Source organism: Pelophylax lessonae (assembly GCF_965119305.1).
Source record: "Pelophylax lessonae genome assembly, chromosome: 10".
Taxonomy (NCBI): domain Eukaryota; kingdom Metazoa; phylum Chordata; class Amphibia; order Anura; family Ranidae; genus Pelophylax; species Pelophylax lessonae.
In genome coordinates, this window is record NC_138777.1 from 11,939,501 (window position 1) to 11,963,200 (window position 23,700).

General features: G+C 49.1%; 1 protein-coding gene across 1 annotated transcript in view; it reads right to left on the minus strand.

Moving 5' to 3' along the window:
- NAV2 (neuron navigator 2) overlaps nucleotides 1-14,198 on the minus strand; it is a 713,755-nt gene extending 699,557 nt beyond the window's left edge. Inside the window, exons 1-2 of the mRNA XM_082270274.1 lie at nucleotides 14,154-14,198; nucleotides 1,564-2,080 (exon numbers count right to left, since the gene is read on the minus strand). Of these exons, the coding sequence (XP_082126400.1) occupies nucleotides 1,564-1,713 (150 nt within the window). The 5' untranslated portion in view covers nucleotides 1,714-2,080; nucleotides 14,154-14,198. The remainder of the gene's footprint in view (nucleotides 1-1,563; nucleotides 2,081-14,153) is intronic.
- Between the last annotated feature and the right edge of the window lie 9,502 nt (nucleotides 14,199-23,700).

Below are 23,700 nucleotides of genomic sequence, written 5' to 3' on the forward strand. Positions count from 1 at the left end.
TTGCGGGGTCCTTTATCACAGGTTCTGCAATGGGCCCCCTTCCTGCCATCTTGGGGCCTCCCCACGGTGGTGGAATGCCAGGGCCCGGTCGCAAGTGTAACCTTTGCGATCCTGGAAGTTCACCCACTGGTGTCAGTAGTTTTTATTTTTTGGTATTTTAATTGTATTATTTTTTATCATTTTATTTTATTTTTTTACAATGTCACTGACTATGACTCTGTCCATTCAGAAAAGGAAGAAGCTGGTAAATTACATATTTACTGACCCCTTCCTGGTTCTCTATTGTGACACATCCCCTGCAGCAGCCGGCAGGAGAGGGAAGGGAGCACAGTGGAGGCAGGGACCAGGGGAGCACACAGGGGCCCAGAGACTGCAGAACACAAGTGAACTGGATAGGAGGAGCGGTGGGGGCAGCATACAGAGGAACCATTCTCCTCCATTTTCCTCCTGCAGCTAAAGGAGTAAAAAGGAGGACAGTGATTTCGCTATATGCTGCCCCCCGCCCCTCCTATCCAGGTGTACAGGGGAGCCGCACAGACCCCTGGAGCATGAGGCCCGGTTGCAATTGCAACCCCTGTAGTTACGCCCCTGATACATAGACAAAACTAGGGCCATTTTAGAGAAGAGCCAGTTAGCCTTGCAGCATGTCTTTGGAGTGTGGGAGGAAACCCACACAGGCACATGGAGTAAATACAATCTCTGTGCAAGTAGTGCCATGTTTGTAATTTGAACTGACAACCCTAGTGTTGCTAAGCAGTAGGGCTACCCCCTAATTGTCCCACAGTGACTTTAGCTACTGAGGTCAGTGTGTGCGTATTTTAAAGCTTGTTTACTGCTTGTTAAAAATACGTAAATTTTGAATGTTCTTTACCTGGCCACAGTTCTTGTTCCTCACTAAATCAAACAGGTCACTGACAAAAAAAAAAGCACCGCAGAGCGAATGCTTTCACCTTTATTGCACAGACAGTCAAAAGAGGTATTGTCTACAATTATTTGTACTATATATGAAACGCAGTCAGCAAATCATGGACCAGCAAGCACGAAAAAATATGAAAGAGTATAAAAAATGAGGTAACCATTACAATTATGAGTACTTATAGAAGAATTTAATATTATTTGATGAAAACTGGCATCTCAAAAACATGAAAAACTCAGCAATAACTATCCTCATATGATGACATCCATCCTTCACTCAACTCTCACAAAAACCTGTCAAAAAGGAACAGAGAACAACATCGTTTTGTGCATATAACCTAACTGTATAGTCGCAGGTCACTTTTGGCTTGATAGCATGCCCTACCCTGGCTGCAGCTGAATGCCGGCATAGATCAATAAACTGCAGGAAGATCATACAAAGACATCCCCAGAAGGTTTCCAGGAAACATATATTCCATGAGGCCCTTAACACAAACAACATTTGCAATACCCCTTTTGCTTGTTAAGGCCCAGAGATGAAGGGATAAAGAGATGAAGGGATGCTTGCTACAAACTGAAAGCTTACTACTCCGACCACAGACGTATATAAAATAAAACTCATGCAATGCACAATATATATGCTCTTACCCTCTTCTGGTCCTCCAGTCCATGTGTCACTGGCTTTCTCCTCTGATGATGCTTAGTCTCCGTAACAGATTCCATTTTTCGGATTAATCGTTCAGGAAATCCATAAAAAAAGCGAATATATTCCTCTATAGCGCTCCTCCATTTGACCATCGAACCAGATGTCCCGCCGCTGCACTAAGGCAATCCATATTCAAAATTCCAAAGTGTATTTCAGCATAATGCATCCTCGCAATCCCGCCGAATCCGGGCCATCCGAACGCTGACCAAAGATGCTGCATCCATTGCATTAGCTACCCTCTGCCCACCATGGGAAGTCAAAAGGAGTAATCCACAAGAAAACCAGAGCCAAAAAAATATATTTATTCATCAATATGATAAAAATTTTAAGGTCTTCCAAACAATAACATCTGCACAGAAATGTAATAAAATCCAGCGGTTTGAAAATCAGCCAACTTTAAGTCCAAAATTGTAAAAAAAGAGATTTGTATCCTAGGAATTCCATGCAATAATGTCATACCTGCAAGTAAAAAAAAAAAAAAAAACATAAAACACATGCAGTATTTACTATGATAAATGCTTATAAAGCACATGCAGGGCATGCTTAACAAAAACATTGTGCTAGCTTGCATTACAAAATAGCAAATCCTACATTATTTTCCTGAATTACCAGATAAATCGCTGTAAAAGTCAATTGAATGAGGTTCTGGAAAATGCATCAAAAACAGTAAAAATGTAATAAAATATGCGCATTTTATGTTAACCCTGGCTGTCAACAAAGCTTGAAAATGTACTGATACAGTAATGAAAACAATAGATACAAAATAACATATTGAAACAAAATATAAAAATATACTCAACAATACAGCAAGAGAACACAAAATATAATAACATATTAAAACAAGATATAAAAGTATACTCAACAATACAGCAACAGAACACAAAATATTAACATACTGAAACAAAATATATAAAATATACCCAACCATACAACAAGAGCACACAAAATATTAACATATTGAAACAAAATATATAAAATACACCCAACCATACAAGAGAACACAAAATATTAACATATTGAAACAAAATATATCCAACCATACAACAAGAGAACACAAAATATTACCATATTGAAACAAAAATATATAAAATACACCCAATCATACAACAAGAGAACACAAAATATTACCATATTGAAACAAAAATATATAAAATATACCCAACCATACAACAAGAGAACACAAAATATTACCATATTGAAACAAAATATATAAAATATACCCAACCATACAACAAGAGAACACAAAATATTACCATGTTGAAACAAAATATATAAAATACACCCAACCATACAGCAAGAAAACACAAAATATTAACATATTGAAACAAAATATATAAAATATACTCAACCATACAGCAAGAGAACACAAAATATTACCATATTGAAACAAAATATATAAAATATACCCAACCATACAGCAAGAGAACACAAAATCTCCCTGTGCGATGCTTGCGAACAGTGTAAACACTGAAGAAAAAACTGGGGGTAGGGTTTTCAGCTAGGAAAAGCAAAGACATCTGCTGCTCTTTACCTCTGCATGCTCAATACAGAATAGCCTTTCACTGCCTGAATATAAATTGTGCAAAACCCTTGATCCTTTTTACCTTCCAGAAGTCTATCAGCAGCCGGGGTGCTCGAGGCACAGCCTTGTAAGCAAGTCAATTATTTTACAATGGCCAATAAAGACACAATTTGGTCACTAAAAGATTGGAAAGCTTTTGGACCCATTCATGAAAAAAAAAAAGAAGAAAATATGGACAACAGGGGAAACTAGCAAGTACCAACAGGGCAAGCAAATAATGTCGACTCAGAGGATTACAGGACTAATCGTATTCAGCATGCATATTTAAACCCAGGGTAACGTGGCGGAAAGTGTATAAGTTTACAAACAGTGCAATAAAACAACACAGAATGCAGCGTTTCTGCTATAAACAGCAGGAAAATGACATCAATTAACAATAGTAGCTGGGTAATTACTGCTAATTGCTTCAATTACTGTGTTACATTAGACTTTTGTTAACAAAAAAAAAAAAATCAAAACAGAAATTGAGATATATCACAGTAAATAATATCACAAAAGAAAGCTTCTGAATTGTTTAACAACGCTGTATGCCAGAGGCGTAACTAGAACCTTCAGGGCCCCGATGCAAGAAACCATGAAGGGCCCCCCAGACCCCTGGCCGGGGCCCTTCCCTTCAAGCCCGGGGCTCTTCCCACTAATCCTGGGGCTCTTTACTCTCGTTGCATGGCCTTTTATTATGGTTCCGCAGCAGGATCCTTTCACAAGTTCTGCAATGGGCCGCCTTCCTGCAATCTTGGGGCCTCCCCACAGTGGTGCAATGCCAGGGCCCGGTCGCAAGTGTGACCTTTGAGATCCTGGAAGTTCACCCACTGGTTTGCTACTGGGCCCCCTGGAGCATGGGGCCCGGCCGGTAGCAATTGCAACCCCTGCAACCCCTGTAGTTACGCCCCTGCTGTATGCTGTGTTTTCTTTAATTAGAGTAATACCAGCAAATGCTACTTTATGAACTGTGAAGCTTTGAAATAATGAGGAAGGTAAACAAGTCAAAGCAAGAATATAGATATAACATAAAAGCACTTTATCCACTAACACTGCGTTTCTAAACCTTTTCTCAGTGGCGGCACCCTTTATAAGTGTGCAAAATCTTGAGGCACCCCAGTCTACAATGTAAATCTTGTTGATGGGAAGCCTGGAGCCATGCACACAACAACTGTCTTGATTAAATTAACTTCACATTAGAAGTCCCCCTTACACATCAGAGGCTCCCCTACACCATAGAGTCCCCTCTTTACCATAAATTCCCTCCACCACAGAGACAGAGGGCCCCCATCATATCAAAGCCCTCCTTTGCAGCAGAGGCCCACCTTCACCATAGAATCCAATCACTACAGAGAAAGAGCCCCCTCCTATACATCAGAGGCCCCCCTTACCATAGAGTCCCCCCACCACATAGACAGAGGCCCCCAATCACACCAGAGATCCCTCAACACATCAGAGACCCCCCTCAATCATAGAGTTCCCCCACCACAAAGACAGAGGCCCTCAATAACATCAGAGATCTTCCAACACATTACAGCCACCCCCCCCCCTTAACCATAGAGGCCCTCCACCACAGAGACAGAGGGCCCCCAACACATCACAGCCCCCCCCCATATCAGAGGAACCCCTTTACTACAGAGTCCCCCCAACTCACAGAGGTCACCAATCACATCAGAAATCCTCCAAACATATCAGAGACCCCCCTTTACCATAGAGTCCCTTCACCACAGAGACATAGGGCTCCCATCACAGCAGAGGCCCCCCTGTTTGTTAAAGGGGGGGGTTAAAGGGAGAGCCCCCCTTAACCATAGAGTGCCCCACCACAGAGACAGAGGACCCCATCACATCAAAGCCCCCCTATACATCAGAGCCCCCCTTCACCATACAGTCCCTCCACCACAGAGACATAGGCTCCCAATCACATCAGGGATCTCCCTACACATCAGAGGCCCCCTTCACCATAGAGTCCCTCCACCACAAAAACATTAGAGCCCTCCATCAAATCACAACACCCCCATGACAGAGTCCCCCATCACCACAGAATACCCTCGAGATTGTAGAGTCCTCTCATTCATCTCTCAACCAGAATAAACTGGGTTTCATGATCCCCTGATTGAGAAATACTACCCTAACACAGTACTATTATTCTGACCACACATGCTGCCTATGTAGACTTTCCATACCAATACCACCTGAGTATTGCCAGGAGCATTGTTGCCCAGCTGAATAATAAATGTTTGGCACAACTGAACAGTGTGCTCTGCCTGAGGGTCCACAATCCCAATTCACCACAATTACCCACAGAAAAAAAAAATACCGAGCATCAACCACAACACAATTAACAAAGTAAATGAAAATAATTGTCATTAATTGAATTATACAATCCCACATTCTGTTATTGTTCCATCAGCGATTCATGTGAAGCTTTAGCAATCCTGTGTGCAAAAGAATCCACCCCCTATTGTTAGTATCCAAACTAGGCAGAATCTTATGTGATATGAGGAGGTATCCTCTAAATAACAATGGGGGCCAGGGGGGACAGCTGTTTAGCATCTGGAATACCCCACGTGTAGGTGTAGCGTGTCTTGTGTTTCTTTAATGTAGCAGACTTCCTCCTATGACAGCTCAAAGGTCAAACGTATGAATTTTCAAGCTAAAAGCTAAAGAGGAAGTAAACCCTCCTCTGCAAGTTGTACCTATAGGTGATCCTATGCTAATGCTTACCTATAGGTACTGTAAATATCTCCTAAACATGCACCGTTTAGGAGATATTTACCTTACATGCAGCCAGTGACGTCACTGGCGCATGCGCTCTGAAGGAACGGCCGCTGGTGCCGTTTCTTCAGAGCCCCGTGCCGTGACCGTCGGCTCCCGCGCGTGTGTGCGGGAGTGACGTCACCGCGGCTCCGGCCAATCAGATGGCCGGATGCAGCGATACCGGAAGACGGGCAACTGAACATGTCGTCCGTCATAGAGGTAAGCGGGCGGGACGGCGGGGGCTCGTTCTAAGGTAAGTATTTCATAATGAGCTAGTATGCGATGCATACTAGCTCATTATGGGTTTCTCTTTCAGGTTGAAAAAAAAAAATTTTGGGTTTACAACCTCTTTAAAATAACAAACATGGTATGTTATACTTTCCTGCTCTGTGCAGTTGGTTTTGCACAGGTCAGCCCGGATCCCCCTCCTGGCTGGATCTCCTGGCCCCTCCCTCTTGTTGAGTGACCCCACAGCAAGCAGCTTGCTATGGGGGCACCCGAGCTGAGCTGCAGCTCTGTGTATCCATTCAGACTCGGAGCCGCCGTTCGGCCCCGCCCCCTCTCTTCTCATCTCTCCTCATTGGCTAACTGTCTTTGATTGACAACAGCGGAAGCCAAAGGTGCCTCTGCTGTGTCCTAGCCAATCAGGAGGGAGAGTCCCGGACGACTGAGACATACATTGATATTGCTGGCTAGAGAGGGGGCTCAGGTAAGTATTAGGTGGCTTTTTTTTTTTTTTTTTTAATCTTAATGCAAACCCTTCTGCCTTTAGAATCACTGAAGCTAGAAGCTGATTGGTTACTATGCACAGCTGCTCCAGATTCTGTCTGCTCCAGTTTTAGTAAATCCCTCCCCAATGTGATCTTATGATATAAAGGATTCCTAAGGCCCCTTACTCACAGACCGGATTCGTTTTTCTCGGCAGGGGATCTGTCCGCTGATCTCCTGCGGAGCTGAGTTGAGCGGAGTGACCAGATGAGAGGTCTGCGTCTGCTCCGCTTGTGCAGAGTGAACAGGGATAACGGACAGCCCTCCGATCCCATCCGGGCAAGGGGAGGGGAATGGATCCCCCTTCTGTTTGTTTTTGCTGGATCAGACTGGAGACAGCCAGGTGTAAACGGGCACAAGTGGCTAAGTGGTTAGTGCTTCCACCTGGCAGCACTAGGGTCGTCGATTTCAAACCCAACCATGACACTACCTGTCTGGAGTTTGCATGTTGTGCCTGTGTGGGTTTACTCCAGTTTCCTCCCACACTCCAAAGGCATGCTGGTAGGTTAATTGGATCCTGTCTAAACTGGCCCTAGTATGTGTATGCGGGGCTTGGACAAGGGTTGGGCAGGAGGGGCGGCTGCCCTGGGCACTGTGGTTTAATGTAAGGTGGGGAGGGCAGCACAAGGAGGTTGGGGGCAGAAAGAATTTGGGGGTGGCAGGGGATAAGAATTGTTCTAGGAGGGGAAATTTGGGGAGGTGTGCTAGGAGTGGTGATTTGAGCGGATTTGTGTTTGGAAGGGGGATGGGGGAAAGAAAATCTGTGCTAAAAGGGGGAATTTTGGGGGTTTGTGCTAGAAAAAGTGATATGGTAGGGGAGAGGGGATTTGTGCTAGGAGGGGATATTTTTTTTTGAGGGGGGGGGGGTTTGTGCTAGGATGGGGGATTGGGGAGAACTTGTGCTGGGAGGAGGAGGAATTGGAGTGGGGGAGAGGATTTGTGTTAGGAGGGAGAACTTCGTGGGGGGGGTAATAGAAAAAATAATATGGTAGGAGGGAAGTGATCTGTGCTAGGAGGGGATTTTTTTTTTTAGGGGGAGGGGGGGTTGGAACTAGCATAGGATTTGTGCGCAGAGGGAAATTTGAGGGTTGAAGGATTTGTAGCTAGCAGGAATGGTGCCAGCAGGAATGTATGGGACTAGGAGGGGAAATGGGGGGGATTTGTGCTAGGATGGGGGATTGGGGAGAACTTTTGATGGGAGGGGGAGGAATTGGAGTGGGGGGAGAGGATTTGTGCTAGGAGGGAGAACTTTGTGGGGGGGGGAGGGGGGGCAGGGTTACTAGAAAAAGTAATATGGTAGGAGGGAAGTGATTTGTGCTAGGAGGTAGGAGGGGATTTTTTTTGAGGGGGGGATGGAGCTAGCAGGAATGTATGGGACTAGGAGGGGAAATGGGGGGGGGGAATATGTGGTAGGGAGAGGGAGGAATTAGAATGGGGGAAGAGGATTTGTGCGCAGAGGGAAATTTGAGGGTTGAAGGATTAGTAGATAGAAGGAATGGTGCTAGCAGGAATTTATGGGACTAGGAGGGGAAATGGGGGGGGGGGTTGTGCTAGGGGAGGGGGAGGAATTAGAATAGGGAGAGGATTTGTGCGCAGAGGGAAATTTGATAGTTGATGGATTTGTAGATAGAAGGAATGGTGCTAGCAGGAATTTATGGGACTAGGAGGGGAAATGGGGGGGGGGTTGTGCTAGGGAGGGGGAGGAATTAGAATGGGGGAAGAGGATTTGTGCGCAGAGGGAAATTTGAGGGTTGAACTTTGTGGGGGGGGGAGGGGGGGCAGGGTTACTAGAAAAAGTAATATGGTAGGAGGGAAGTGATTTGTGCTAGGAGGTAGGAGGGGATTTTTTTGAGGGGGGGATGGAGCTAGCAGGAATGTATGGGACTAGGAGGGGAAATGGGGGGGGGGAATATGTGTAGGGAGAGGGAGGAATTAGAATGGGGGAAGAGGATTTGTGCGCAGAGGGAAATTTGAGGGTTGAAGGATTTGTAGATAGAAGGAATGGTGCTAGCAGGAATTTATGGGACTAGGAGGGAAATGGGGGGGGGGGTTGTGCTAGGGAGGGGGAGGAATTAGAATAGGGAGAGGATTTGTGCGCAGAGGGAATTTGATAGTTGATGGATTTGTAGATAGAAGGAATGGTGCTAGCAGGAATGTATAGGACTAGGAGGGTAAATGGGGGGGGGGGGGGTTGTGCTAGGGAGGGGGAGGAATTAGAATGGGGGAAGAGGATTTGTGTGCGGAGGGAAATTTGAGGGTTGAAAGATTTGTACTAGAGGGGGGGGGGGGTTTCAGGGGGGGGGGGTGTATTTGTGCTGGGAGCATATGGGGAATCAGAGGATTTAAGCTGGGGAATCTAAGCATAGATTCATGATGGGAAGGGGATTTCAGCAGGGGGGTTGATTTGTATTGGGGAGGAGGGGGAATTATTGCTTAGGGAGCAAGCATGCAGATTAGTGCTTAATTTTTTTTTTTTGGGGGGGGGGGGGGTTGCCTGACATTTAATGCTCATACATCTTGGGGGTGGGGGTCTCAATTTGGCATGTTAACCCTGAGCTCTGGATGACCTTGTCCCTGGCACTGTGTGTATGTGATAATGCGAGCTAGGGGGGCTTAGATTGTAAACTCCTTGGGGCAGGGACTGATGTCAATGTACAATATATATATATTATATATAAATATACTATATAAGTACCTGTAATAACACCCTGACTCCTTTTAGAGGAGAATGGAGGGTCCGATCAGATTCGGCTGAAAGTCGGACCTGTCGTGTGAATGAAGTCTAAGAAAAAGTGCTGATACAAGATACAGGGGGGGTCTCCCCCATCAGGTATTAGGAGGGATTATGGAAGTTATTGCACTCTTACATTGTAGGAGATGCAGGGCTCCCCCAGAATTTCCCAGGGATAAAAATACTCACCAGACAATTTTCTCTCATGTATGCCTAATGCTAACCTACACATACTGCTCTATTCATTCAATGGAAGTATTATATTCTAAATTCAATCTAGCAGTTAGCAGTTTATTTTTTAGTCCCAGTTACACAGTGCTTTTGTATTGTATATGATAAGCATGATAAGGGGTTCACATTATGGAGGGGTCCCCCTGATTATATGACATGGAACCCAATGTGCACTCAGGTCTCCTGCAATAGGAACATTATAGGGAGTACAGAGCCCCCCCCCCCCCCCTTCATAACACACATGGGGTCCATTATTAAATAATACAGAGCCTACCTCCAAGACTCATAGAGCTTCCCCATCCTCCACAACACACAGGGGGTTCCTAATGGGGGGGGGAAGCCCCCCATAAAGGGTCACCATTATGAATAAAGAGTTCACCATTCCCCTCACAACACCACACAGTCCCCCATTATGAGTACAGAACTCCCCACTTAGAGTACACAGGGATCCCCTAAAATAGGACAAACAGCCACGCCCCATCCTCAAGTCACACAGGAGTCCCCCATTATAACACAAACAGTGCCCCCCATCCTTTAGGATACACAGGGGGGTCCCCCTATTAAGACGTAAAGTGCCCCCATCATCAGGACACACAGAGGGACCCCATATAAGAGGTACAGTGCCCCCCCATCTTAAAGATACACAAGGGGTTCTCCCATTATAGGACATACAGTGACCCCCATCATCAGGAAACACAGGGGGTCCCCCCATATAAGATGTACAGTGCCCCCATCATCAGGACACAGGGGGACCCATATAAGAGGTACAGTGCCCCCCCCATCTTAAAGATACACAAGGGGTTCCCCCATTATAGGACATACAGTGACCCCATCATCAGGACACATTGGGGCACCCATATCAGATGTAACGTGCCCCCTCATCCTCAGGAGACACAGGGGGGCCCCCCCATTATATGAAGTACAGTGCATCCCCCACACAGGGGCCCCCCATTATATGAAGTACAGTGCCTCCCTCCCACACACACCCCGGGGGTCCCACATTATATGAAGTACACTGCCCCCCCCTCACACTCAGGCCCCCCCCCTCCCATTATATGAAGTACACTGCCCCCCCCCCACACACAGGAGCCCCCCTTTTAGATGATGTACACTGCCCCCCCCCACACACACACAGAGGGGTCCCCATTATATAAAGTACACTGCCCCCCCCACACACACAGGAGGGGCCCCCCCATTATATGAAGTACACTGCCCCCCCTCACACTCAGGGCCCCCCCCCCATTGTATGAAGTACACTGCCCCCCTCTCACACTCAGGGGCCCCCATTATATGAAACACACTGCCCCCCTCACACTCAGGGGCCCCCCATTATATGAAGTGCACTGCCCCCTCACACTCAGGGGCCCCCCATTATATGAAGTGCACTGCCCCCTCACACTCAGGGGCACCCCATTATATGAAGTACACTGCCCCCCTCAAATTTAGGGGCCCCCCATTATATGAAGTGCACTGCCCCCCTCACACTCAGGGGCACCCCATTATATGAAGTAACACTGCCCCCCTCAAATTTAGGGGCCCCCCATTATATGAAGTACACTGCCCCCTCACACTCAGGGGCCCCCCATTATATGAAACACACTGCTCCCCCTCACACTCAGGGGTCCCCATTATATAAAGTACACTGCCCCCCCCTCACACTCAGGGGCCCCCCATTATATGAAACACACTGCTCCCCCCCCTCACACTCAGGGCCCCCCCATTATATGAAGTACACTGCCCCCCCCCTCACACTCAGGGGCCCCCCATTATATGAAATACACTGCTCCCCCCCTCACACTCAGGGCCCCCCATTATATGAAGTACACTGCCCCCCCCTCACACTCAGGGGCCCCCCATTATATGAAATACACTGCCCCCCCCCATCCCCCCATTATATGAAGTACACTGCCCCCCCTCACACTCAGGGCCCCCCCATTATATGAAACACACTGCTCCCCCCCTCACACTCAGGGCCCCCCCATTATATGAAGTACACTGCCCCCCCCCCTCACACTCAGGGGCCCCCCATTATATGAAATACACTGCCCCCCCCATCCCCCCATTATATGAAGTACACTGCCCCCCCCTCACACTCAGGGCCCCCCCATTATATGAAGTACACTGCCCCCCCCATCCCCCCATTATATGAAGTACACTGCCCCCCCCCCTCACACTCAGGGCCCCCCCATTATATGAAGTACACTGCCCCCCCCTCACACTCAGGGGCCCCCCATTATATGAAGTACACTGCCCCCCCCCCATCCCCCCATTATAAGAAGCATACAACCCCCCTAGGAGCACATGGAGAGTTCCCCATTATAGAACCCCCCCCCCCCTCCTTTATATAAAGTAAATGTAGAGCCCCCCACACACTGCTCTCTCCTCGCTGGGGTCTCCGCGCTCCGGGTGTAAGGCGGGCTCTCTCTCCGGTCACACACAGTTCTCCCCTCCTCCTCTCTCCGGTACACTCACCGGTCCGGGCAGTGTTCTCCTCTCCTCCTCCCTTCTCCCTTCCCCCCTCACAACACCACACAGTCCCCCATTATGAGTACAGAACTCCCCACTTAGAGTACACAGGGATCCCCTAAAATAGGACAAACAGCCACGCCCCATCCTCAAGTCACACAGGGAGTACCCCATTATAACACCAACAGTGCCCCCCATCCTTTAGGATACACAGGGGGTCCCCCTATTAAGACGTAAAGTGCCCCCATCATCAGGACACACAGAGGGACCCCATATAAGAGGTACAGTGCCCCCCATCTTAAAGATACACAAGGGGTTCTCCCATTATAGGACATACAGTGACCCCCATCATCAGGAAACACAGGGGGTCCCCCCATATAAGATGTACAGTGCCCCCATCATCAGGACACAGGGGGACCCCATATAAGAGGTACAGTGCCCCCCATCTTAAAGATACACAAGGGGTTCCCCCATTATAGGACATACAGTGACCCCATCATCAGGACACATTGGGGCACCCATATCAGATGTAACGTGCCCCTCATCCTCAGGAGACACAGGGGGGCCCCCCATTATATGAAGTACAGTGCATCCCCCACACAGGGGCCCCCCATTATATGAAGTACAGTGCCTCCCTCCCACACACACCCCGGGGTCCCACATTATATGAAGTACACTGCCCCCCCCTCACACTCAGGCCCCCCCCCCCATTATATGAAGTACACTGCCCCCCCCACACACAGGAGCCCCCCTTTAGATGATGTACACTGCCCCCCCCCACACACACACAGAGGGGTCCCCATTATATAAAGTACACTGCCCCCCCCCCACACACACAGGGACCCCCCATTATATGAAGTACACTGCCCCCCCTCACACTCAGGGCCCCCCCCCCATTGTATGAAGTACACTGCCCCCTCTCACACTCAGGGGCCCCCATTATATGAAACACACTGCCCCCCTCACACTCAGGGGCCCCCCATTATATGAAGTGCACTGCCCCCTCACACTCAGGGGCACCCCATTATATGAAGTACACTGCCCCCCTCAAATTTAGGGGCCCCCCATTATATGAAGTGCACTGCCCCCCTCACACTCAGGGGCACCCCATTATATGAAGTACACTGCCCCCCTCAAATTTAGGGGCCCCCCATTATATGAAGTACACTGCCCCCTCACACTCAGGGGCCCCCCATTATATGAAACACACTGCTCCCCCCCCTCACACTCAGGGCCCCCCCATTATATGAAGTACACTGCCCCCCCCTCACACTCAGGGGCCCCCCATTATATGAAATACACTGCCCCCCCCATCCCCCCATTATATGAAGTACACTGCCCCCCCTCACACTCAGGGCCCCCCCATTATATGAAACACACTGCTCCCCCCCTCACACTCAGGGGCCCCCCATTATATGAAATACACTGCCCCCCCCCATCCCCCCATTATATGAAGTACACTGCCCCCCCCCTCACACTCAGGGGCCCCCCATTATATGAAATACACTGCCCCCCCCCATCCCCCCATTATATGAAGTACACTGCCCCCCCCTCACACTCAGGGGCCCCCCATTATATGAAATACACTGCCCCCCCCCCATCCCCCCATTATATGAAGTACACTGCCCCCCCTCACACTCAGGGCCCCCCCATTATATGAAGTACACTGCCCCCCCATCCCCCCATTATATGAAGTACACTGCCCCCCCCCCTCACACTCAGGGCCCCCCCATTATATGAAGTACACTGCCCCCCCCTCACACTCAGGGGCCCCCCATTATATGAAGTACACTGCCCCCCCCCATCCCCCCATTATAAGAAGCATACAACCCCCCTAGGAGCACATGGAGAGTTCCCCATTATAGAACCCCCCCCCCCCCCCTCCTTTATATAAAGTAAATGTAGAGCCCCCCACACACTGCTCTCTCCTCGCTGGGGTCTCCGCGCTCCGGGTGTAAGGCGGGCTCTCTCTCCGGTCACACACAGTTCTCCCCTCCTCCTCTCTCCGGTACACTCACCGGTCCGGGCAGTGTTCTCCTCTCCTCCTCCCTTCTCTCCTCTCAGGACCGGAGCCCGCTTACTCCATCCATCCCGTTACCTGAGCAACTCTATCCCCGCCCCGTCCCTCCAGCCAGTCATTGGTGAGATCGGGAGTCATGTGCTGAGGCTCCGGCCAATCAGAGTGCAGAGTACCTCAGCATCTCCTCAGCCAGGTTAGAAATTGTTCTCAGAGCGGGATGATGTGTGAGAGTGAGAGAGTGTGAGAGACACAGGGGCCCCTGAGAGAGAGAGAGACACAGGGGCCCTGAGAGAGAGAGGGGCCCTGAGAAAGAGAGAGGGGCCCCTGAGAGAGAGAGTGTGAGACAGAGGGTCCCTGAGAGAGAGAGGGGGCCCCTGAGAGAGTGTGAGACAGAGGGGCCCCTGAGAGAGAGAGTGTGAGACAGAGGGGCCCCTGAGAGAGAGAGGGGGCCCTTGAGAGAGTGTGAGACAGAGGGGCCCCTGAGAGAGAGCGTGAGACAGAGGGGCCCCTGAGAGAGAGAGAGCGTGAGACAGAGGGGCCCCTGAGAGAGAGAGGGGCCCCTGAGAGAGAGAGGGGGCCCCTGAGAGAGACAGAGGGGCCCCTGAGAGAGAGGGGCCCTGAGAGAGAGTGTGAGACAGAGGGGCCCCTGAGAGAGAGGGGCCCTGTGAGAGAGAGAAAGGGGGCCCCTGAGGGAGTGTGAGAGAGGGGCCCTGAGGGAGTGAGAGAGAAGGGCCCCGGAGAGAGTGAGAGGCTCCTGAGGGAGTGAGAGAGAGGGGCCCCTGAGGGAGAGAGAGAGGGGGGCCTGAGGGAGTTAGAGAGAGGGGCCCCTAAGAGCGAGAGAGGGGCCCGGGAGACAGTGAGAGAGAGGGGCCTCTAAGGGAGTGAGAGAGGGGGGCCCCTGAGGGAATGAAAGAGAGGGGCCCTGGAGAGAGTGAGGGGCCCCAGAGACAGTGAGAGAGAGGGGCCCCTTAGAGAGTGTGAGAGCGGGGCCCCTGAGGGAGTGAGGGGACTACACAGAGGGGCCCCTGGGGCAGTGAGAGAGAGGGGCCCCGGAGAGAGTGAAAGAGAGGGGCCCCTGAGAGAGTCAGAGAGAGGGGCCCCTGAGGGAGTGAGGGGACCACACAGAGGGGCTCCTGTGGAAGTGAGAGAGGGGGGCCCCTGAGAGAGAGCGGGAGGGGCCCCGTAGGGGAGTGAGAGGAGGGGGGCCCCTGGGAGAGAGAAAGAAAGAGGGGGGCCTCTGAGAGGGTGTGAGAGATGGGGCCCTGAGAGAGAGTGAGGGGACCACACAGAGGGGCTCCTGTGGGAGTGAGAGAGCTGGGCCCCTGAGAGAGAGAGGGGGGCCCCTGAGAGGGAGGGGCCCCGTAGGGGAGTGAGAGAGGGGGGCCCCTGGGAGAGAGAAAGAGAGAGGGGGGCCTCTGAGAGGGTGTGAGAGATGGGGCCCTGAGAGAGAGAGTGAGGGGCCCCTGACTGAGTGAGGGGACCGCACAGAGGGGCCTCTAAAGGAGTGAGAGAGAGGGGCCCCTGAGGGAGTGAGGAGACCATATAGAGGATGGAGAGAGAGAGAGAGGGGCCCCTGAGAGAGTGAAAGAGAGAAGCCCCTGAGGGAAGAGGGAGTGATACATAGGGGCCCCGGAGGGAGGAGAGAGTAAGAGAGAGAGGGGCCCTTGAGGGAGGGGAGAGTGAGAGAGAGGGACCCCTGAGGGTGGAGAGAGTAAGAAGACAATACAGAGGGGCCTCTGGGGGAGTAGAGAGCGAGGAGACTATATAGATGGGCCCCTGAGGGAGAAGAGAGTGAGGGTACTGTACAGAGGGCCCCCTGGGGTGGAGGGAGTAAGGGGACCGCACAGAGGACACCTGAGGGAGGAGAGAGTGAGGGGATCATACAGAGGGGCCCCTGGGGGAGGAGGGAGTGAGGGCACCCCACACAGAGGGGCCCCCGAGGGAGAAGAGAGTGAGGGGACCGTACAGAGGGGCCCTTGAGGGAGAAAGGAGTGGAGTGACTGCACAGAGGGGCCCCTGAAGGAGAAGAGAGTGAGGGGACCGTACAGAGGGGCCCCTGGGGGAGGGAGGAGTAATGGATCTGTACAGAGTAGCCCCTGAGGGGGGAAAAGTGGGGGGATCATACAGAGGGGACTCTGGGGGAGGAGGAAGTGAGAAGACAACACACAGAGGGGCCCCTGAGGCAGAGGAGAGTGAGGGGATCACACAGAGAGGGGCCCTTGAGGGAGGAGAGAGTGAGGGGACCGTACAGAGGGGCCCCGGGGGAGGAAGGAGGGTATCACACAGAGAGGGGACCGTACAGAGGGACCCATGAGGGAGAAGAGAGTGAGGGGACCGTACAGAGGGGCCCCCGGGGGAGGAAGGAGTGAGGGGACTGTACAGAGTAGCCGCTGAGGGAGGAGAGAGTGAGGGGACCATACAGAGGGGCCGATGGGGGAGGAGGAAGTGAGAAGACCACACACAGAGGGCTCCCTGAGGGATAAGAGAGTGAGGGGATCACACAGAGAGGGGCCCTTGAGGGAGGAGAGAGTGTGGGGACCCTACAGAGGGGCCCCTGGGGGAGGAGAGAGTGAGGGGACCGTACAGAGGTTCCGCTATGAAAGAAGAGAGTTCGGGGACCTCACACAGGAATTTGTATGAAAATCAGTCTTATAAAACAGTAGTCTCCAAACTGCGGCCCAGGGGCCAGATTTATCCCTTTACTTGCTTACATACGGCCCTTGGGTCACTATTCCTCCCACTTTCAGCAACATTGGGGCATGGTTCCTGCTACTGATAACAACAATGATGGGGCACTATACCTCCTACTGACACCAATGATGGGGCACTATACCTCCTACTGACACCAATGATGGGGCACTATTCCTCCCACTGACTGGGCATTGTTTGAAGGATAGTAAATTGGCCCTTTGTTCATAAAGTTTCGAGACCCCTGCTATAGAAAATTATTTGTAAAATACAGTATCTCACAAAAGTAAGTACACCCCTCATATTTTTGTAAATATTTTATTCTATCTTTTCATGTGACAACACTGAAGAAATGAGACTTTGCTACAATGTAAAGTAGTGAGTGTACAGCTTGTATAACAGTGTAAATTTGCTGTTCCCTCAAAATAACTCAACACACAGCCATTAATGTCTAAACCGCTGGCAACAAAAGTGAGTACACCCCTAAGTGACAATGTCCAAATTGGGTCCAATTATCCATTTTCTCTCCCCGGTGTCATGTGACTCGTTGGTGTTACAAGGTCTCAGGTGTGAATGGGGAGCAGGTGTGGTAAATTTGGTGTTATCGCTCTCACTCTCTCATACTGGTCACTGGAAGTTCAACATGGCATCTCATGGCAAAGAACTCTCTGAGGACCTGAAAAAAAGAATTGTTGCTCTACATAAAGATGGCCTAGGCTATAAGAAGATTGCCAAGACCCAAAAACTGAGCTGCAGCACGGTGGACAAGAGACCATACAGGGGTTTAACAGGACAGGTTCCACTCAGAACAGGCCTCACCATGGTCGACCAGTGCATGTGCTCAGCGTCATATCCAGAGGTTGTCTTTGGGAAATAGACGTATGAGTGCTGCCAGCATTGCTGCAGAAGTGGGGGGGGTGGGGAGTCAGCCTATCAGTGCTCAGACCATACGCCACACACTGCATCTAATTGGTCTGCATGGCTGTCGTCCCAGAAGGAAGCCTCTTCTAAATGATAGACAAGAAAGCTCGCAAACAGTTTGCTGAAGACAAGCAGACTAAGGACATGGATTACTGGAACCATGTCCTGTGGTCTGATGAGACCAAGATAAACTTATTTGGTTCAGATGGTGTCAAGCGTGTGTGGCGGCAACCAGGTGAGGAGTACAAAGACAAGTGTGTCTTGCCTACAGTCAAGCATGGTGGTGGGAGTGTCATGGTCTGCGGCACTGGGGAGCTACAGTTCATTGAGGGAACCATGAATGCCAACATGTACTGTGACATACTGAAGCAGAGCATGATCCTCCCTCTCCGCGAATACTGGGCCGCAGGGCAGTATTCCAACATAATAACGATCCCAAACACACCTCCAAGACAACCACTGCCTTGCTAAAGAAGCTGAGGGTAAAGGTGATGGACTGGCCAAGCACGTCTCCAGACCTAAACCCTATTGAGCATCTGTGGGGCATCCTCAAACGGAAGGTGGAGGAGCGCAAGGTCTCTAACATCCACCAGCTCCGGGATGTCGTTATGGAGGAGTAGAAGAGGATTCCAGTGGCAACCTGTGAAGCTCTGGTGAACTCCATTCCCAAGAGGGTTAAGGCAGAGCTGTAATATCGTGGTGGCCACACAAAATACTGACACTTTGGGCCCAATTTGGACACTGTCACTTAGGGGTACTGTGACATACTGAAGCAGAGCATGATCCTCCCTCTCCGCGAATACTGGGCCGCAGGGCAGTATTCCAACATAATAACGATCCCAAACACACCTCCAAGACAACCACTGCCTTGCTAAAGAAGCTGAGGGTAAAGGTGATGGACTGGCCAAGCATGTCTCCAGACCTAAACCTATTGAGCTTCTGTGGGGCATCCTCAAACGGAAGGTGGAGGAGCGCAAGGTCTCTAACATCCACCAGCTCCGGAGGAGTGGAAGAGGACTCCAGTGGCAACCTGTGAAGCTCTGGTGAACTCCATGCCCAAGAGGGTTAGGGCAGTGCTGGAAAATAATGGTGGCCACACAAACTATTGACATTTTGGGCCCAATTTGGACATTTCCACGTAGGGGTTTACTCACTTTTGTTGCCAGCGGTTTAGACATTAATGGCTGTGTGTTGAGTTATTTTGAGGAGACAGCAAATTTACACTGTTATACAAGCTGTACACTCACTACTTTACATTGTAGCAAAGTGTCATTTCTTCAGTGTTGTCACATGAAAAGATATAATAAAAAATTTACAAAAATATGAGGGACGTACTTACTTTTGTGAAATACTGTATATCATACAATTATGGGATTGTAAAATCTCTTTTCATAGTTTCAGCTGGAGGAACCTGTAAGGCTTTGTTTAGATTTGCGGTTGGGGGGGGGGCGAATAAATGTGGAGTTGAGCCACGGTATGCCGTGGCCGTGGTATGTGTACAGCTCAGGTGCCGCCTGTCTGAAGGAGACTTTAACTGCCCCTGCACTGCACTGGCCCTGCGCTCTGAAGAGACATTTGCATTCGTATTGCTTATCAGAGAACATTTGACAGTCAGTGAAGAAGCTTTATTTATATGTTGGTGCTCAATATTCGCACACCACAGATTTCCCCAATTTCTCGGTCTATATATTCTCTTTTTTAAATAAATAAAAAACAAAATCAAATTGAATTTTCACAAAAATTTGATTGCAGCCCCTGTGCTGGGTGGTAACTGGTAGTTATCATGGTTTTCACACCGCACACAGAAATGTTGTCACATAATGATGTCAGAATCGTTTTCACTTTATAAAAATGGAACTCCCTGTATGGGGGGGGGGGGGCTGTTAATATAGAGCCATTTAACTCTAGCGTACCCGTAGTGACTTTTACAAAGCGTGTTTTACAACTATGGAGTCAAATATATATATATCTAATGATCGGAGCCCCCTCTAGTGGTAGCTAGAGATCTTCCATTTTCCTTCCTTCTATCTTCTGTCATGGTTGCATTGCTGATTTGAATTCAGGAAAGAGACCTAACCACTTTAAGACCGGAAGAATTTTCCCCCTTAATGACCAGGCCTATTTTGCGATTCGGCACTGCGTTACTTTAACAGACAATTGCATGGTCATACGATGCTGTACCCAAATAAAATTGATGTCCTTTTTCTCCCACAAATAGAGCTTTCTTTTGGTGGTATTTGATCACCTGTGCGATTTTTATTTTTTGCGCTATAAACAAAAACATAGCGACAATTCTGAAAAAAAAAAAACTATATTTTTCACATTCTGCTATATGACATTCTCAAAGAAAAATTAAAAATCAAAATTTTTTAACGTTTTAGGCCAATTTGTTTTCTGCTACATATTTTTTGGTAAAAAAAAAGTCGCAATTATTATTATTATTATTTTTTCAGGTACTTATATAGCGCTGTCAATTTACGCAGCGCTTTACATATACATTCACATCAGTCCCTGCCCTCAAGGAGCTTACAATCTAAGGTCATAAGCGTATATCGCGTCTACTAACTACGGGAAAGATTTATGTCATTTTTATTGTTTTTTTTTTTCTTTTATTAGTAATGGCGGCAATTATTTGCGTTCGAACGTGTGTTTCCCAGCGTTTCAAACGCACAAACGCGTCCGAACGCGTCTGAATGCGTCCAAACGCGATGACCCGCGTTTAGCGTTCGTGTTTTTCCATTTTAAAGGGGAATAATTTTTTTGACCTCTAGGAACGCTTCTAAACGCAAACGCCCGCAAACGCCGCTAAACGCCCGCTAAACGCGGGTACAAACGCGACCGAACGGACGTTTCAAACGTCCTAAAAATTCCAGCATTCAAAGGGACTTTTAACAACGTCCCGTGTACATGGAGCCTTAACATTATGGGTGATCAAAGGGTAAAATGTGAGCCTAGGGGAGTGATTCTAACTGTGGGGGGGGGGGGGGGCTTGTGAAATGACCATAGAGACATGTGATCCTGTATAGAAGGATCATATGGGCTCTATGATCATTGCAGGGAGAAGAACGGTCAGCTGTGTTTACAACATCTGACCGTTCTTCTCTCTCAGTGAAGAACGATCGTGGGTGTCAGGCAGCAATCGGAGCCGCCTGACACATGCATCGGCTTCCCCGCTGAGGAGCGGGCGCGCGCGCGCTCGCCCCCTAGCCTTCTGAGAGCGAGCGACGAATACCTACGTCGTTTTGCCCAGGAGCGGCTGCCTGCCACAGTATATCTGTGGTGGGCAGTCGTAAAGTGGTTAAAAGAGAAGTATGGGAATTTTCTTTTTTATTTTAGAATCATACTTACCTAGGCGGATGCAGGATCGGTCCTATGCTGCATCTGTCCCCCGCCTACTCTAAAACTGAGAACAAAGCGTTTAAAAACCGCAGATCGCTCAGTTCTCAGATCCCCCTGGGCAGACAGTCACCAGCTCCCTGCTCTTCACCCCCCCCCCCCCCCCCCCCACCACGCTCACTGGAGCAGGGTGCTGGTTCTGGCACAGGGGAAGATCCTGACTTTATTGTCGCAATCTTGCCCGAGCCTTGTCTGGCTCTGTGACGTCAGCAGACAGCGGGCTTCAGCCGAACGAACTGCATTCCTGTGATCCACATGAGAAGTACAGCCAAACAAGCTTTGGCTGTATTTTTCCTTTAAAGGCGAATGCGCACTTTGCCATTCTTTTACATTGTATTAACACATTTTGCGTCATACTTTAACATGCATTGTAATAACTTGTCACAAAATCACATACCTGGATGTCATTTTGCTCAGGTGGTTGTAGGAGGATGATGGGTGCAGCTGCAGATATCACCCTGGTACCGTTTTTTAGAGCGGATGGTCAGCATTCTTGTAATTACAACCAATGCGGCTAAGTAGCTGCTTGACTGTTATTACAAGCAGCGGGAGGGGATGCCCCCCTCCTCGTCACCTTTTGCCACTCCGCCCGGGTCTCCTGTCCCATCGGCAGAATCGAGCAACCAGCCGACATGTCCGTCGGCTGGCCAGAGAGGAAGTAAACCCTCCCCAAAATAATGAAAAAAAAAAAAAACAAACCCTGTAAGACAAAGGCACAATTATGAAATACTTACCTTAGAACATAGCCTCCGCAGTGCCGCCCGCTCAGCGACAGGATGGCCGAAATGTTCGGCCGTCCTGCTTCCTGGTTCGCGTCCTCCGGCCATCTGATTGGCCAAAGGCGCGATTACGTCACTCCCGCGCATGCGCGCAGGAGTTGATGTTCAAGGCACAGGGCTCTGAAGGAATGGCACGGGTGGCCGTTCCTACAGAGCACAGAGCACAAGCTGCATTAAAAGTAAATATCTCCTAAACAGTGCAAGTTTAGGAGATATTTACAGTACCTATAGGAAAGCCTTAACCACTTAAGCCCCGGAAGATTTTACCCCCTTCCTGACCAGGGGGTATTTTGCGATTCGGCACTGCGTGACTTTAACGGACAATTGCGCAGTTGTGCGACGCTGTACCTAAACGAATTTGACGTCCTTTTTTTCCCACAAACAGAGCTTTCTTTTGGTGGTATTTGATCACCTGTGCGATTTTTTGATCATGCGCTATAATCAAAAAAAGAGCAACAATTTTGCAAAAATAAAAATATTTTTCACATTTTTTTATATGAAATTCCCCCCCAAAAAATGTAAAAATGTAAATTTTTTAAAATTTTTGGCCAATTTGTTTTCTGCTACGTATGTTTGGTACAAAAAAAATCACAAAAAGCGTATTTTGATTGGTTTGCGCAAAAGTTATTGCGTTTACTAACTAAGGGAAAGATTTTTGTCAATTTTGTTGTTTTTTTTATTTAACGAGTAATGGCGGCGATCTGCAATTTTATTTGCGGGACTGCGACATTGCGGCGGACAGATTGGACCCTTGACTGACATTTTTGACACTTGTGGGGGTACCAGTGACATTACTGTAGTAATCAGTACTATACATATGCACTGTTACTGTAAAAATGACACTGGCAGGGAAGGGGTTAACTTTATTGGGGAAGGAGGGGTTAAGTATGTCCCTAGGGGCGTGTTTCTAACTGTGATTGGACATGGCTACTGGTGTAAGAACAGAGCTCAACGGTCCTACATAGTAGAACCGTATGATCTCCATTTTTACACAGGGGAGAATGACAGGCGGCTTTGTTTACATTAGCCGCCTGCCTTTCTCCCTTCACAGTGGACGATCGCAAGTGACCGGCGGACATCGGGTGTCACACGCACGGACTTCTTAGGGAACAAGCCGGGGCGGGAGCGCGCCCGCTATTGGCTCACAAGCTAGTGACAGGCTAGTGACGTACCCCTACGTCACTTTGCCTGGCCGGGGCTGACCGCCGCAGTAAATAGTCGTGTGGCGTACGGCAACCGGTTAATAAATGCTTACCTATAGGCTTACAACCTCTTTAAGAATGGGCTGCCAGCACTTCCAAAAAAATGGATGTTCAGCATTTTATTAGACAGTGTGCCTCGTTTGTTGTACCGTGCAACACATGTATTTCAGACCTGCATTGTCTTAGTGCATTAGGGTGCCGTTCAAAATAAATTGGGTTTAATACCACTTTAACACCTGGTTGACAGCTGATGTGTTTGCAACTCCTTGGTTTCTACATTTGTCAACAAGGAGTTACTTTTGTCGTTAACAAGCGATAAAATTCCCCCCATTTGGCTGTAGCCTAATAGCTTGAGATATTTTCCATATTTATAGGTGAACAACACTTAAAGAGGAAGTAAACCCTCCTCTACAACTTGTACCTATAGGTAAGCCTATGATAAGGCTTACCTATAGGTACTGTAAATATCTCCTAAACATGTACTGTTTAGGAGATATTTACCTTACATGCAGCCAGTGACGTCACTGGCGCATGCGCTCTGAAGGAACGGCCGCTCGGG